Genomic DNA, 14,971 nt, shown 5'->3' on the forward strand with positions numbered 1-14,971 from the left:
GGGACGATCTGCAGAGCCGCAGACAACTCTGCCAAGAACATTCTCCCCTTTGTTGTTCTTATTGTTATTTCGCTCATTCCTGTTTCAGAAATAAATACGCCCTAGTCTTTGGCTAACTCTGAACTACCTGTCTGTGCCGTGCTGTTGGGGTCGGTTTCAAACCCGACCATGACGACCCCAGCCGACACAGACAGAGTTAGGGCAGCGTTGGCGGTCCAGATCGAATTGACCAACGACCACAGCCTACAGTTAGGTGCGGCTGCGGCTGCTGTGCAGGACCTCCGGGCCCAGGTCCAGCTTATTCTGGATTGCCTTGACACTCTGGCCACCCGGCAGACTACCCAGGGTAATCAGCAGGCTGTTATTCTGCACCAGCTACAGGCTCTCAGTGCAGCATTTAACACCCTGTTTTTAACCCCACCTGTCCCAGGAGTCTCAGCCAGATCACCACCCACAGCCGCGGCAGACCCCGCGCCTCCCGACCTCGCACCTCGGGAGCCCCGTCTCTCCGAACCACGTTTGTTCGAGGGTAACTTCGAGGATTGTGCCACATTCATCATGCAATGTGAGTTGGTTTTCCTTCATCAACCCAGCCGATTTTCGTCTGAGGGAGCCCGAGTAGCTTACATGACTAACCTGCTCACAGGCCGAGCAGCACAGTGGGTCACTGCTTCCTGGTCTATGAGGGCCGATTTTTGTTTCTCCTACCCAGACTTCGTGGCAGAGCTCCGAAGGGTTTTCCACCACCCAGCTCGTGGCCAGGACCCGGGAGCTCGGCTGGGCACCTTCCGGCAGGGCAGTGGCAGTGTCACCGACTACACGCTGGAGTTCAGACTGGCCGCAACCGAGAGCGGTTGGAATGATCGGGCGCTTCATCTCACCTTCCTGAAGGGGCTCAACGACACTGTAAGGGACCAGCTCGCGACCCAAGAGGAGCCCGATTCTCTCGAGGGCCTAATCAGCCTCGCTATCTGCATCGACGGACGCCTCCGGGAGAGAAGGCGTGAGAGAGCACGACTGGGACCCCCAGACCCCCCGTCCTCGTGACCGTTCTGCTGACCGTCCTGCCCCCTCCGTGACTGGTGGTTTTTTTCCCTCCCGAGCTGTGACTCAGCAAGACCGACGGCTTCTCAGTTACAGTGGGTGACAATATTGTCACAAGGAAAGATGAAATTACCTACCTGGGTTCCATCCTAGAGGCTAATCTCTCCTGTGACAAAATGGCATCCAATGTAATAAAAAAAGTCAACCAACAAACTCGATTCTTGTACCGGATCTCCTCTCTGGTAAACAAGAATACCCTGAAGACTCTGGCAGGAGCACTCATTCAGGGGTACTACGACTATGCTTGCACCTCATGGTACCAAAGCACCTCAAAGGCGCTAAAAACAAAATTACAAACATCTCAAAACAAACTGGTCAGACTACTGCTTGACCTTACTCCTAGAACCCACCTCACCCCTGCCCACTTTGACAACCTAGGATGGCTTAGAGTAGACGACAGAGTACAGCAACTTGCAATGGGCCTGGTCTACAAGATACACTACACGACCAAGGTACCCATGTACATGTCAAAATACTTCCCAAAGGTCAGTGAATACCACGATCACAACACCAGAGGGAGCTCCACAAATCATGTTAAACCCAGATTCGGCTCAAATAAGGGACTAAACACGTTTCGCAATTATGCCACATCAATGTGGAACGCCCTACCCAAAGCTGTAAAGGAATGTGGATCACTACCCACTTTCAAAACCTCTCTCAAGGGACACCTACGGGAGACTGCAATTCAACACTGGCCCCTGTAAATATCCTAACCCAACCCCCTCCAATGTACAGTCATTTACCTAGTATGGTTGTCAATAGTCCAATGTACAATTTTGTTTGTTTGTACAGTGTCTCCCCCCCCCCCCCTCAATGTACAGTTTTGCTTGTATATACAGTGTGCCCCCCCCCCCCCCAACCACCTCCAATGTAGATTACCCAGTATGGTTGTCAATATCCCAGTGCACCCAACCCCCCCCCACCCAGTATGGTTGTCAATATCCCAGTGTACCCAACCCCCCCCACCCAACCTCCTCCAATGTACAGTTTCTACGTCAAATGTATATACTCCCTTTTCATGACTCCTTCTGTATCACAAACAGTACTGTATTTGCAAATCTGGTATGTCATAAATGTATAGATGTAGCAGTACTGACTATCTGTATGTCATGTATGTCATATATGTCCTGATGAATTGAAAATGGGGGACCCTGATGTAAACAAGACGAAAGTCTTTCTCTGGTCTGCATCCCCTTAACAATTGTGTGTATTGAGCTGTACTGTATTGTACCCATTCTGCAATCTGTTAATAAAGTTTTCAATCAATCAATCAATCAGACCGAGGAGGAACCCATGCAGCTGGGACGCACCCGCCTTAGCCCGGCCGAACGGGAGTCCAGGCTCTGGTCCGGCCTTTGTCTCTACCGGGATGGACACCGTATCTCGAATTGCCCTACCCGGCCAAGAGGACCAGGCTCGCCAGGACCCCGGGACATCCTGGTGAGCCGTTTTTCCTGTTCCCACACCCGTGCACCGCCTAACCGTCTGACGAGCGTCACCCTAGCCTGGGCGGACCAGCGGGCGACGGTGGGTGCACTCATTGACTCTGGTGCTGATGGGAGTTTCCTGGACGTTGAGTTTGCCACCCGGGCCAACATTCCACTTGAGGACCTCGAGAGGCCCTTGGAGGTTTTCGCGCTGGATCATCACCGCCTGGCTGACATCACTCAACGCACCTGTCCTGTCCTCCTCACCGTTGCTGGTAACCACGTTGAGAGACTCCAGTTTTTTATTACCAGATCCCCTCTTGTCCCAGTAGTCCTGGGTCGGCCCTGGCTCGCGCTGCATGAGCCCCACATCGCCTGGTCCTCCGGCACCATCAGGGGGTGGAGCTCCTCCTGTCATGCCCAGTGTCTTCAGGCGGCGTCCAGTCCTTCGCCCCGGGGTTCCCCTTGTGTCCCTGTCTCCAGCCCCCTCACCGGGCCCCTGTCTCCGTCTCCGGCCCCCCTCGCCGGTTCCCTGTCCCTGTCTCCAGCCCCCCTCACCGGGTCCTTGTCCCCGTCTCCAGCCCCCCTCACCGGTCCTCTGTCCCCGTCCCCGGTCGCCTGTAGCTGTTCCGCAACCGTTGCTATTTCCGGGGTAGGCCTTATTGGCCCCGACAGGCACGTGACCCGCCGCGGCCACGCCCCGCGGCAGCCCCAGCGGCAAGCGCGCTACTGCTGGAGTTCGCTTCGCCTTTCACATCGCTGCCGTTGGCAAAAGCAGGATGAGAGGCGAGAGTAGATTTCGCTCTGTATCATTTTTTTTTGATCAATTTTTTTTATTATTATTCACATGAAACAAGACAACACATTAACCACAATCACAATACATAGAACTTCACAAGAAAATAACAAAAACAATAATAATACAGACTAACAATTTATACAGACAAAGAGAAAAGAAAACAGAGTTCAACCTTCTAAATTTTAATTCCAAGGGGTACTATCTAATAAATGGTCTTTCCCAGTGTTCAGCCCCGATTCCCGGCCGTGTGACCCTATATTAATAAAACGTACATCTCCAATCCACCACAAGGACCATTTTTTGAGAACACGACCCAAAAACAGAGCAATGAACCTTCATGAAAAAACAAAAACCTGTAGAGGTGTTCCATAGACTCACAGAGACCGTGTAAAAGTGGCCAAACAGTGAAGAAATAGTTAAATAGCAGCCCCCCCATAATATCCCCAGCTAAAATCAAGATGACAAGACAAAAGACAAGACAGACAAAATATTTCCTCCTCCCCCTCCCAAGAGACCGCCGGACTCACCCGAACACGCACCCCAACCCCGCTCAGCCGCACACGGTGGTCCTGACCTTTTCGGCTGCTGCAAACCACAGGTCAATACCTGCCTGTCCCACCCCAATCACCCGCGCCGTGGATATCTCCAGATAAATCACATCCAATAGTGTTAGGGACCAGTTAATCACTGTAAGCTTCTCAGGCTCCTTCCATCTCATTGCTATTAGCTTCTTCGCTGCTGTGACACCCGCTAGGACAACCCTTTTTAGTTGAACGGACGCAGGTAGTGTCGTTATATCGTTCAGGAGTAGCGTAACAGCTGTGAATGGGATAGTTAAGCCACACAGATCTGAAAGTTTGTCCGTTATTGACCTGGTGGGCAATCCCAATACATATGCATATAAGTGCCAGTGGCCTTTTGAGAGCACAAAGTGCACAGAGAGTCGGTTATCAGTCCCATAGCAAATAGCTTCCTAGGTGTAAGATAGGTCCTATGAATATAATTAAAATTAATTTGCTGGTGATTGGGGTTGCGGGAAGACAATGCCACATTTGCCCAAACATCATCCCAGTCAAACTCGGGGTCCAACTCCGGGATATCCACACGCCAGATTGTATCCAATGATAGATTTTTATACGTGGATTGAATTAAGAGCGTATAAAAGTCTGAGACAAACCCTCTGGAGGTCGTCCTGTCCACTATGAGCCTGAGGAAGGGGTGTGGGTGCAAAGCTTGAGCCCACGGCACGCCATGCGCCCTCAGTGCTGACCTTAGTTGAAGATAAAGAAAAAAGGACTCGCCGGGAAGATCATAAAATTCTCTTAAGTCCTGAAACGCACGGAGGCCGTTCTTATCATAAATATCCTCCAGAGTATGCACCCCCCTCCTTTGCCATTGAGGAATATTAACCGGCTTGTGCCCAACAAGTAATTGCTGGTTATTAAAAATTGGAGAGTCCAGGTGCCATGGGCATTTAACCCCACACGACCTCTGTACATTACGCCACGTTTGGATCACGTGAGTTATGATCGGTCCATACCTCAGCCGGCATTTCGAAATAGAGACAGTGGAGTACACCACATCCTGCAATCTTAGCGGTGAGACCGCCGCCGCTTCTAAGGAGCGCCAAGATACAGCATCTACAGGGTCTAGCCAGCACAACAGAGGTCTCAGTGAGAAGGACCAGAAATAAAGCTTAAAATCAGGGATTGCGAGGCCCCCATCTTGTTTCCTACGTTGAGTAGTAGCTCTTTTGATTCTCGGGCGTTTGTTATTCCAGATAAACTTAGATACCATCGATTGTACCTTGCGCCAGTGGTCTATTGGAGGGGGCAGGGGGAGCATTGAGCTAACAAAATGTATCCTAGGCAGAACGTTCATTTTGATTATGGAAGCTCGGGCTTGTAAGGAGTTAGGAAGGGACGACCATCTGTCTATATCCTGGCGTATTTTATCATAAGTACCCGTGAAGTTGTACTTAGTAGTTTGACTCAGCGTGGGGAATATCTCTATACCTAAGTATTTAAAATGTTCCACTATGGGGATATCAGCTGGTAGTCGCACCGCCTTGGCCAGCTCATTAAGAGGTAGGCAGGCTGATTTGTTCCAGTTAATCTTAAAGCCTGACAATTTACCAAAGTCGTCGATTATTTCCAATAATTTTGAGGCCGACCGGGAAGGGTCATCCATAAAAATCAGTAGGTCATCCGCATAGAGAGCAATTTTGTGTGGTGTATTATTGATCATTATGGGGACGATGTCCTCTGATTGCCTAATAAATTGGGCCAATGGTTCGAGGGAAAGCACGAATAGTCCCGGGCTCAGAGGACAACCCTGTCTAGAAGATCTGGAGACTGGGAAAAGTGTGGAACAGTTTTTGCCTGTCAGTATCATTGCCGACGGCGAGGCATACAGGACTTTAATCATATGAATAAAATTCTTTCCCAGACCCATGACCTCAAGTACCTTCCACAGGTATGACCATTCTAGTCTGTCAAACGCCTTCATGGCATCCAAAGACAGAACAGTGGACGGAGCTGTATTGTCTTTACTGTTATCGACTACATGCAACAGCCTCCTAAGATTATCTGCAGCCAGGCGCCCCGGGATAAAACCAGTTTGATCGCAGTGTACCAATACCGTCATAAATCTCTGCAGGCGGCGGGCCAGCACCTTGGCAAACACTTTTAAATCGGCCCCGAGAAGACTCAAGGGCATATAGCTACCACAATCATTGGGATCTTTGTCCTTCTTGAGAAGTAAAGAAATCAGTGCCATGTTGACATCTCTTGAGAACTCCCCCTGTTCGATAGCGTAATTGATCATATCGAGCATCAATGGGCCCAGTTGGTCCCAGAAAGCTAAATACACCTCGGGTGGAATACCATCCCAGCCTGGTGCCTTACCCCTCTGCATTTCAGCGATCGTCTCCCTTAGTTCCATAAGGGTGATCGGTTTCCCCAGTTCCTTAGCCTCTTCCTCAGAAATGTGGGGTATCTCAAGCCCGCCAATGAACGATTCAAATTTAGAGTCGTCGAGATTAACCTCTGAGCTATATAACTGTGAGTAAAACTCTTTAAAAGTGTCGTTGATCTTTTTCGAATCAGTAGTGATTGTACCCTGTCGCGTCTTGATCGAGGGGATATCCGAGAAATGATCATTCGAGCTTATTTTCATTGCCAATAGATGGCTAGGCCTGGAGCCGTGAAAGTAGTAATTTTGCCTTGTCCTATGTATCAAGAACTCAGACTGTTGTTTAAGTATGGAGTTTATTTCCTTCTTGACTATCTTACGTTGTGTGTTTAGTCGTTCACTATAGTTAGTTTGCAAAGATGCGTATAGATCCGCATATAATGTTTCCAGTCCTTCTAGTTTTTTTGATCGGGATTTACGTAAGTTGGAGGAGAAAAGTGTGACATGACCCCTGATAAATCCTTTCAGTGCGTTCCATAGGACCCTGGGGTCATCGACCGTGCCAACATTGATCTGCAAGAATTCAGCTAGTTTACTCCTGAACTCAGAGCAGAAATCATCGTTCTTTAATAAGGTTGAGTTAAAACGCCACCTGGGAGCTCTCGTGGAGAGCCTGCCAAAGGTTGCCACAAGGAAAATCCCCTTGTGGTCCGAGAGAGCCAGGGGAACCAATGAGACGTCGAAACTATCAAACAAATTAGGGGATGCGAATGCATAGTAGTCTATTCGAGAGAAGGTTTTGTGTCTGGCAGACAGGTGAGAGTAATCCTTGAGGGTGGGATTGGATAAGCGCCAAAAAAAAATCTAACCCCGACTAACCTTAATGTCATGCACTTGTCCTAATAAACTAACCTACACTGTAACACGCAACACTTTGATGAACATTGTTACTCAGCTGATAGAGTTATACCCTTCTTGCTGTCTTGTCGCACAGAACTTGTAAGTCGCTTTGGATAAAAGCGTCAGCTAAATGACTAAATGTAAAATGTAAATGTAGGTCTGCGAGCCCAGTGTCCTGGGCCCACATCCTGAGGGCCTTAGAGGACCGTTTTTGGTTGCTTGTTTCAGAGGATCCGGACCTATCCATCTCCGCATCCCAGCACGCATAAAAATCGCCACCCACAATGAGAGCGTATCCAGTAAGTTCCAACATATTCTTTGTGATTGTATTATAGAACGCTGAATCAAATGTGTTAGGGGCATACAATGCTATTATTGCCATCTTCCTATGAGAGAACTCAACTTTTGCTATAGTAATCCTTCCCTCCGTGTCCGACCACACATCCAGGACTTTGATATCAAGGTTACGTCTTGTAACTATGACGACTCCTTTCGTCTTATCATCGGCTGAGGATGAGGAGATAACATGATATTGTCGATTTGCTAGCCTTGACACATCACCCACCAATAAATGCGTCTCACTAATGTCAATATTTCTTCTCTTCAATAACCAAAGGACACTGGCACGCTTGTGTGGGGCGTTAAGACCTCCTGCGTTCCAAATTAAAATATTCAATTTAGCCATGGTCGAGTTTGTCTAAATGCGTAGAGAACATACCAGTGCAGCCAGGCTGAGTACAGAGGCGCTGATCCAGGCGGGCCCAGACGGTCAGTCCCAGGAGTTCAGAGGAGGAACAATTACACACATATAAGACAACAGTACATAAAACACATAAAAATCCCACCCCAGTTACAACCCCCCCTCCTTCTACTCTAAACCCTAACCCACCCGTCCTATTATAAGTCCTCCTATACCCACTCTCCAATACCCTCCCTATGCCCCATCCACTAAGGATGGTCATCTTCCTATCATTTCCCACTGGAGTCATGGATTCAATAAGACGCTCCCCACTCCGACCCCCCTCTAGATAAACCCCTGATTAAACCCCCACTAGTCCAATAAACACAATTAATAATAATAATAAAAATAAAATTCCAATAAAGATATCGGTCGAAAACCACCTGAGCCTTGGCCCTAACATGAGATAACCATAATGGAAAAAATAGCCATTATTATATAATAACTCAACATCACCCCTGCAACCATCTATTTCCGAGTCTGCGCATCAACGTCGCAATGTTATAGCACAAATGGATAAAGGAAAATTCAAAACAAAATTAAATTAAAGCATACCAGCATATAGTCTAAGGCAGGATCGGATCACAGGTGAATTGTGCAGACAGATGTCATTTAAACAACGACAATAAAAGAAAGGGAAAAAAGGGGGATTATGGTCAAAGTGCACACCTGTAACAGACCCTCTGAACAGGCACAACGGTTGGAATGACATAACCTATGTAAGAATAGAATTAAACACATTCATTAACCCGGGGATGGTAATGCAATACCTGACACAACCTGTTATCATATATTGTTTCAATAAAGATATCGGTCGAAAACCACCGTGAGCCTTGGCCCTAACATGAGATAACTGTAATGGAAAAAATAGTCATTATTATATAATAACTCAACATAACTTATGTAAGAATAGAATTAAACACATTCATTAACCCGGGGATGGTAATGCAATACCTGACACAACCTGTTATCATATATTGTTTCAATAAAGATATCGGTCGAAAACCACCGTGAGCCTTGGCCCTAACATGAGATAACTATAATGGAAAAAATAGTCATTATTATATAATAACTCAACATAACCTTTGTAAGAATAGAATTAAACACATTCATTAACCCGGGGATGGTAATAAACAATACCTGACACAACCTGTTATCATATATTGTTTATATATATATTCAACCGATCTTCTCCTACCGGAGCCCAAAGCTCAAAACAGCCTGGATATAAAAATAAAAGCATACAAGAAGTTAGTTAGGGACCCGATCACCGTTGAATTGTGCGAACCGATGACACTTAAACAGCAACAACAACCAAAGTGCGTAAATATTAACGGGTCTCGAATGTATCAGCGCAGACGTTAGACGCAGCCCGCTAGCTAGCCCGAGGCTAGCGCGTAAGCTAGTGATGAATCCGGATAGCACGTTAGTCTATTATGTACATTGTTCAGCTAGCTCGTTAGCTTCCAAAGAGGCGATACACAAGTACGACCATGAGGTCAGCTTTAGCAAGTAACAGAAGTCATTGGGAAGCCCCGCTAGTTGGATGGGCAGTTAGCAGTTAGCATGTCTGGGCATGACAGCAAGTGTTTGTGAATAGCCGGCCCTAACAATGTATTCCGGCCCACATCGCCAAGTCACTCACCCGATATAGTTATCAAGATACAGTCTCGGGTATCCCCTCGAGATATTCCTTCGCTTTAGCCAACGACCAAAATGAACGCCGACCATCGACCTTATCCAACACAGATAATTTCGCGGGAGCGAATAGCGTGGGCCTCAGGCCTAGTTTCCATAGCTTGGACAGGACCACGGTGTAAAGTCTTCGAAAATGGCCACTTTGTGATCGCCAAGCCTTAGATTACCCCTTCTGGCCCGAGCCGACCGCATGATGAGTTCCCTCTGCTGAAGCCTGTTCAGCTTGACGATGATGGGCCTCGGCTCCTTGTTCACACCAGGAGTGGACCTGCCCGCTCTGTAGGCCGACTCACAGACGGGAGGGGAGGAGAGGACGTCATTCCCCAGTATTTTTTGCAGCAATTCCGGCATGGTCTCAGAGAGACGGCCTTCCCTGTTGCCCTCCGGTACTCCAACAATCCTGATGTTGTAGCGTCTCTCCCGGGACTGCATTTCCACAATTACCGACTGTAGTTTGGTAACTTCAGCCTGCCTAGCCAGCAGGGAGGACTCTAGATCCACCATCTTCTCGCCCTGTAATGATACCTCCGTCGATAGCGCAGCTAGTTCGATAGCATTAGCCGAGGAGACAGCGTGCAGCGACTCCATCTTGTCTATCAGCGGGACGACCGCCAACCTTATTTCTTCTGATATCTCTCGATGAAGGTTATCACAAAAATCCGCCAGCACTTTCCTTTGTGCTTCAGCAAAGCGTGTCTCAGATTCTGCATGGAGCTTGGTCATGACCAAAAGCACAGCTTCGCTTATCTCACCGACACCGGGCGATGGTGCGGCCAGGCCCGGTGGTGGCTTGCCGGCTGGGGCGCTCATGGATCTGGTTTCCACCACCGACATCGCAGAAAGTCGAAAAAAGTCGACTACAGTATTTGAAACACGACGACTCAACAAGCAGACAAAAAACAAATAAAAATAAAATAAGGACTAATGGGGAGAAACGTATATTCTGCACGGTAGAAGGGAGCTCACGTGAAACACGTCTACTCCATGATCGCTCAGCTCCGCCCCTCATTTCGCTGTGTATCATTTAATCATTTAACATTTGAAAGGCATACATTGTTGTCATACAGAAGTACAGAATACTTTTATCCAAAATGCTTCTTACTGTTACACTGTTAGAGACTGTGCTAGACAAATGAATGACTAATTCGGTCAGAAATAACGTAACTAATAACGTTAGTAAGCACTGCTTATATGCTTATTATGTCTGCGGGGTACAGTAAACGTTTCTCCCGGTACATTCTGAAGAGCACACCGCTGTATGTTGGAGAACCAGCGGTCTTCCGAAGTTCCGCTCCTCCTCACTCGAGTGAGACTAAAGCCGTGCACAGCTCAGCCCTGTGAGACGCGAGCAGGAAGGAGCTGGGAGTCCTTCCAATCGGAATATGTTGTTTCTTTACACATATGTTGGATTATGAATATGTCTTTATAGCTACAAATGAATGACTAATTCGGTCAGAAAGCAGTAACACAACAGTTGCAATGTTGTGTTACTGCTGTTCTCGGCATAAGCCCCAATAAGACCGTCACCAGAGCTCAGCGATGCCGCTCGCGTGAGCATATTCTCCCCGCTATTTTATTTCATACAACAATGTATGCCTTTCAAATGTTAAATGATTGCATGACTGCCGACTGCGGCGCGACGCTGTACATATGTCTCTATACTATTTTATTTCATACAACAATGTATGCCTTTCAAATGTTAAATGATTGCATGACTGCCGACTGCGGCGCGACGCTGTACATATGTCTCTATACTATTTTATTTCATACAACAATGTATTGCGGGCCTCTGTCTCTGTCCCCCTCTCCAGTGCCCCTGATCACCGGCTTCCTTCGGTCCCATCCGGGCAAGCCGAGGCGGGGTAGGTCGCCGGGTGGCTCCCGTGGAGGGGGGGGGTACTGTGAGGATTGGCCCATTCCCGCCACATGCTTCAAGGTACTGTGAGGAGGATTGGCTCATTGCCGCCACACGCTTCTAGGTCAATTACCAATTGCCGTCACGCACCTGTCGTTTGTTTGTAATCAGCGCTCCAGAGCCCTTCATATACTCTGGTCTTTCTGTCAATCGTTGTCGGGTCGTTTTGGATTACCACTGCTGCTGCCTGTTCCCCCCGTTGTTGTACCTCGTCTGTTTTTCTTCAGGACGTCTATGGAAGTCGCCGCTGTTGTGTTTCTCTATCATCCGTTGGAGCTGTGCCTCGTTGCCCGCTTTGCGCATTTGCGCTTTGGTGAGTATTTGGAACGAACCTTTTGGATTCTCTGTTTTCTGTGTGTTTGGATAACACTGAAGATTTGCCGTTTTTGTTTTGTACTGGACTCAGTTAAACTTGTGTGTTGGTAATACTGAAGATTAAGTCACGTGTGATTGTACTGGACTCAGCTAAACTTGTGTGTTGGTAACACTGAAGATAAAGTCACGTGTGATTATACTGGACTCAGCTAAGGAGGACTGGACTGCCTCTGTATTCCGTTGGCTTGTTTATTGACCACTCTCTCTCTCTCTCCGTTCCTCCCCGAGTTGGATCCTGGAGTAGCTGCAGAGCCGCAGAGGCAGTGGCGCTACGCCGCTTCACCATCTCAATACCGGGACGATCTGCAGAGCCACAGACAACTCTGCCAAGAACATTCTCCCCTTTGTTGTTCTTATTGTTATTTCGCTCATTCCTGTTTCAGAAATAAATACGCCCTAGTCTTTGGCTAACTCTGAACTACCTGTCTGTGCCGTGCTGTTGGGGTCGGTTTCAAACCATAACACTTGTCGTGGAACATTATGCATACTTTTGACAATAAATAAAATCAGAATTTGTTCTTACTTGCTTGCCTGGGTAAATAAAGGTTAAATAAATGTAAAAAATATATATATATATATATATATATTTTTTTTTAACCGATACCGATCACTTCCGATATCACATTTTAATGCCAATATCGGTAGGCTGATAATATCGGACATCCATAATATATACTGTATATATACATATCTATTTATACACATGTATATATACAAATGTATATATATATTCATGGTAAATATGAATATATAAATATATATATGTATGGTATATACAGCATTATTGTATGCTATCATACAGTTATATATAGTTTTAGGTAGGTATGCCCCCTTTCCCTGCTTAAATAATAAACATACTAATACGTCTTAAACACCACATGAACCAACGAAAGTCATCTAATGTGCATTTATATAGTCTAAAAGAGAAGAGGAATTCTTCTCAGATACTGTATTATATCACAATGCTAAAAAAGTAGAAACCCAGTGACAGATAAGAAGCATTTTAGTCAAATACTTTCTTAGGTTTATGTGGTGTATAAAAGACATTCTGAGATACAGATGCCTATGGCAGCGGTGAATCATCAGAAAAGACCCTGAGGGTCACAAAAACATATACAAAGCATTATTATATCTATAGTTTTGGATGCTTTCACTGGTGATATATTATTTTGAAATCTGTATACCAGTAACCATCCTCTAATTATTAATCAAGTGGGATAGCACCTTGACAGCCTCAATGTCTTCACAACCCAACATGTCCCAGGCGTGGACTGTCAAAAGTCAACACTCACAGGTCAGGAAACTTACTTTTAGGTCAACACACACACACACACCCTAGCTATTCTCCCTAACCTTAACTTGACCCTGAATCGAACCTCTACACACACACACACACACACACACACACACACACACACACACACACACACACACACACACACACACACACACACACACACACACACACACACACACACACACACACACACACACACACACACACACACACACACACACACACACACACACACACACACACACACACACACACACACACTCCACTGACCCAGCGAAGTAGATGACGATGAGCAGCTGTACGACTCGGTTGATGATCCCGACAGAACAGCTCTTCACCACCACTGACTTGGTCGTCTCGTAGGTGAAGAAGTCTGTCACGCAGCCCCACACCTTGCCTGCCATGGAGAGAGGTGTGTGTGTGTGTGAGTGTGAGAAAGATAGTGGGTGTCCACCTTTGCCAGGGGGAGGGGGGAGAAAGGGGAAGACCAACTTCTTTCACTTTCCGCAAAAATCTTCTGAAGTCACCAAAATCAAAAGGTCTCCCTGGTAACGCCGGGTGAAGCTGGAAACTTGCAGACACAGGCCCTGGGTCTAAAGGAACATGTTCACCAGGCTTCTCTGTGACTCTCCACCTCGTCTGTCTCTCCCTTCTTGTTATTGCCTATGTTCATTAGGCGCACTGCTGATTTAGTGGGTTCCCCTTCCCATCTCTATCTGCGTTTCATTGGACGGTGATACAAATTGGACCAGCCCCCTTTCTGTTCTCTTCCCTCCTTCACTCCCATCCTTTCACTCACTTGACCACAATATTCCCATCTTCCCTTCATCCCTATGTCCTGTTGCCCTGGTCTCACTTTCTATCACTCTATATGGTACAGCAATTCTGAACACACACACACACACACACACACACACACACACACACACACACACACACACACACACACACACACACACACACACACACACACACACACACACACACACACACACACACACACACACACACACACACACACACACACACACACACACACACACACACACACACACACACACACACACACACACACACCGGTGTCTGTCCTCTCAGTAAGACCATCACTACTGTCTGTCCTCTCAGTAAGACCATCACTACTGTCTGTCCTCTCAGTAAGACCATCACTACTGTCTGTCCTCTCAGTAAGACCATCAATACTGTCTGTCCTCTCAGTAAGACCATCACTACTGTCTGTCCTCCTCAGTAAGACCATCACTACTGTCTGTCCTCTCAGTAAGACCATCACTACTGTCTGTCCTCTCAGTAAGACCATCACTACTGTCTGTCCTCTCAGTAAGACCATCACTACTGTCTGTCCTCTCAGTAAGACCATCACTACTGTCTGTCCTCTCAGTAAGACCATCACTACTGTCTGTCCTCTCAGTAAGACCATCACTACTGTCTGTCCTCCTCAGTAAGACCATCACTACTGTCTGTCCTCCTCAGTAAGACTATCACTACTGTCTGTCCTCCTTAGTAAGACCATCACTACTGTCTGTCCTCTCAGTAAGACCATCACTACTGTCTGTCCTCTCAGTAAGACCATCACTACTGTCTGTCCTCTCAGTAAGACCATCACTACTGTCTGTCCTCTCAGTAAGACCATCACTACTGTCTGTCCTCTCAGTAAGACCATCACTACTGTCTGTCCTCCTCAGTAAGCCCATGCTGGATGTGAAAGACTTCACCATCTTCATCAAGAACAGTGTGCGCTTCCCTTTGTTCAATGTCACTAGGTGAGCCATACATACTGGTAAATGAC

At 47.0% G+C, this 14,971-nt stretch overlaps 1 protein-coding gene across 1 annotated transcript in view; it reads right to left on the reverse strand.

Annotated features, from left to right (window-relative positions):
* The window catches only part of p2rx3a (purinergic receptor P2X, ligand-gated ion channel, 3a), a gene marked incomplete at both ends in the record, with an annotated part of 37,968 nt that extends 24,397 nt beyond the window's left edge, over positions 1–13,571 (reverse strand). Inside the window, one exon of the mRNA XM_084332034.1 lies at positions 13,438–13,571. Within this exon, the coding sequence (XP_084188160.1) occupies positions 13,438–13,571 (134 nt within the window). The remainder of the gene's footprint in view (positions 1–13,437) is intronic.
* Between the last annotated feature and the right edge of the window lie 1,400 nt (positions 13,572–14,971).

This window comes from Notolepis coatsorum (genome assembly GCF_963971535.1).
Source record: "Notolepis coatsorum genome assembly, chromosome: 16".
Lineage (NCBI taxonomy): Eukaryota > Metazoa > Chordata > Actinopteri > Aulopiformes > Paralepididae > Notolepis > Notolepis coatsorum.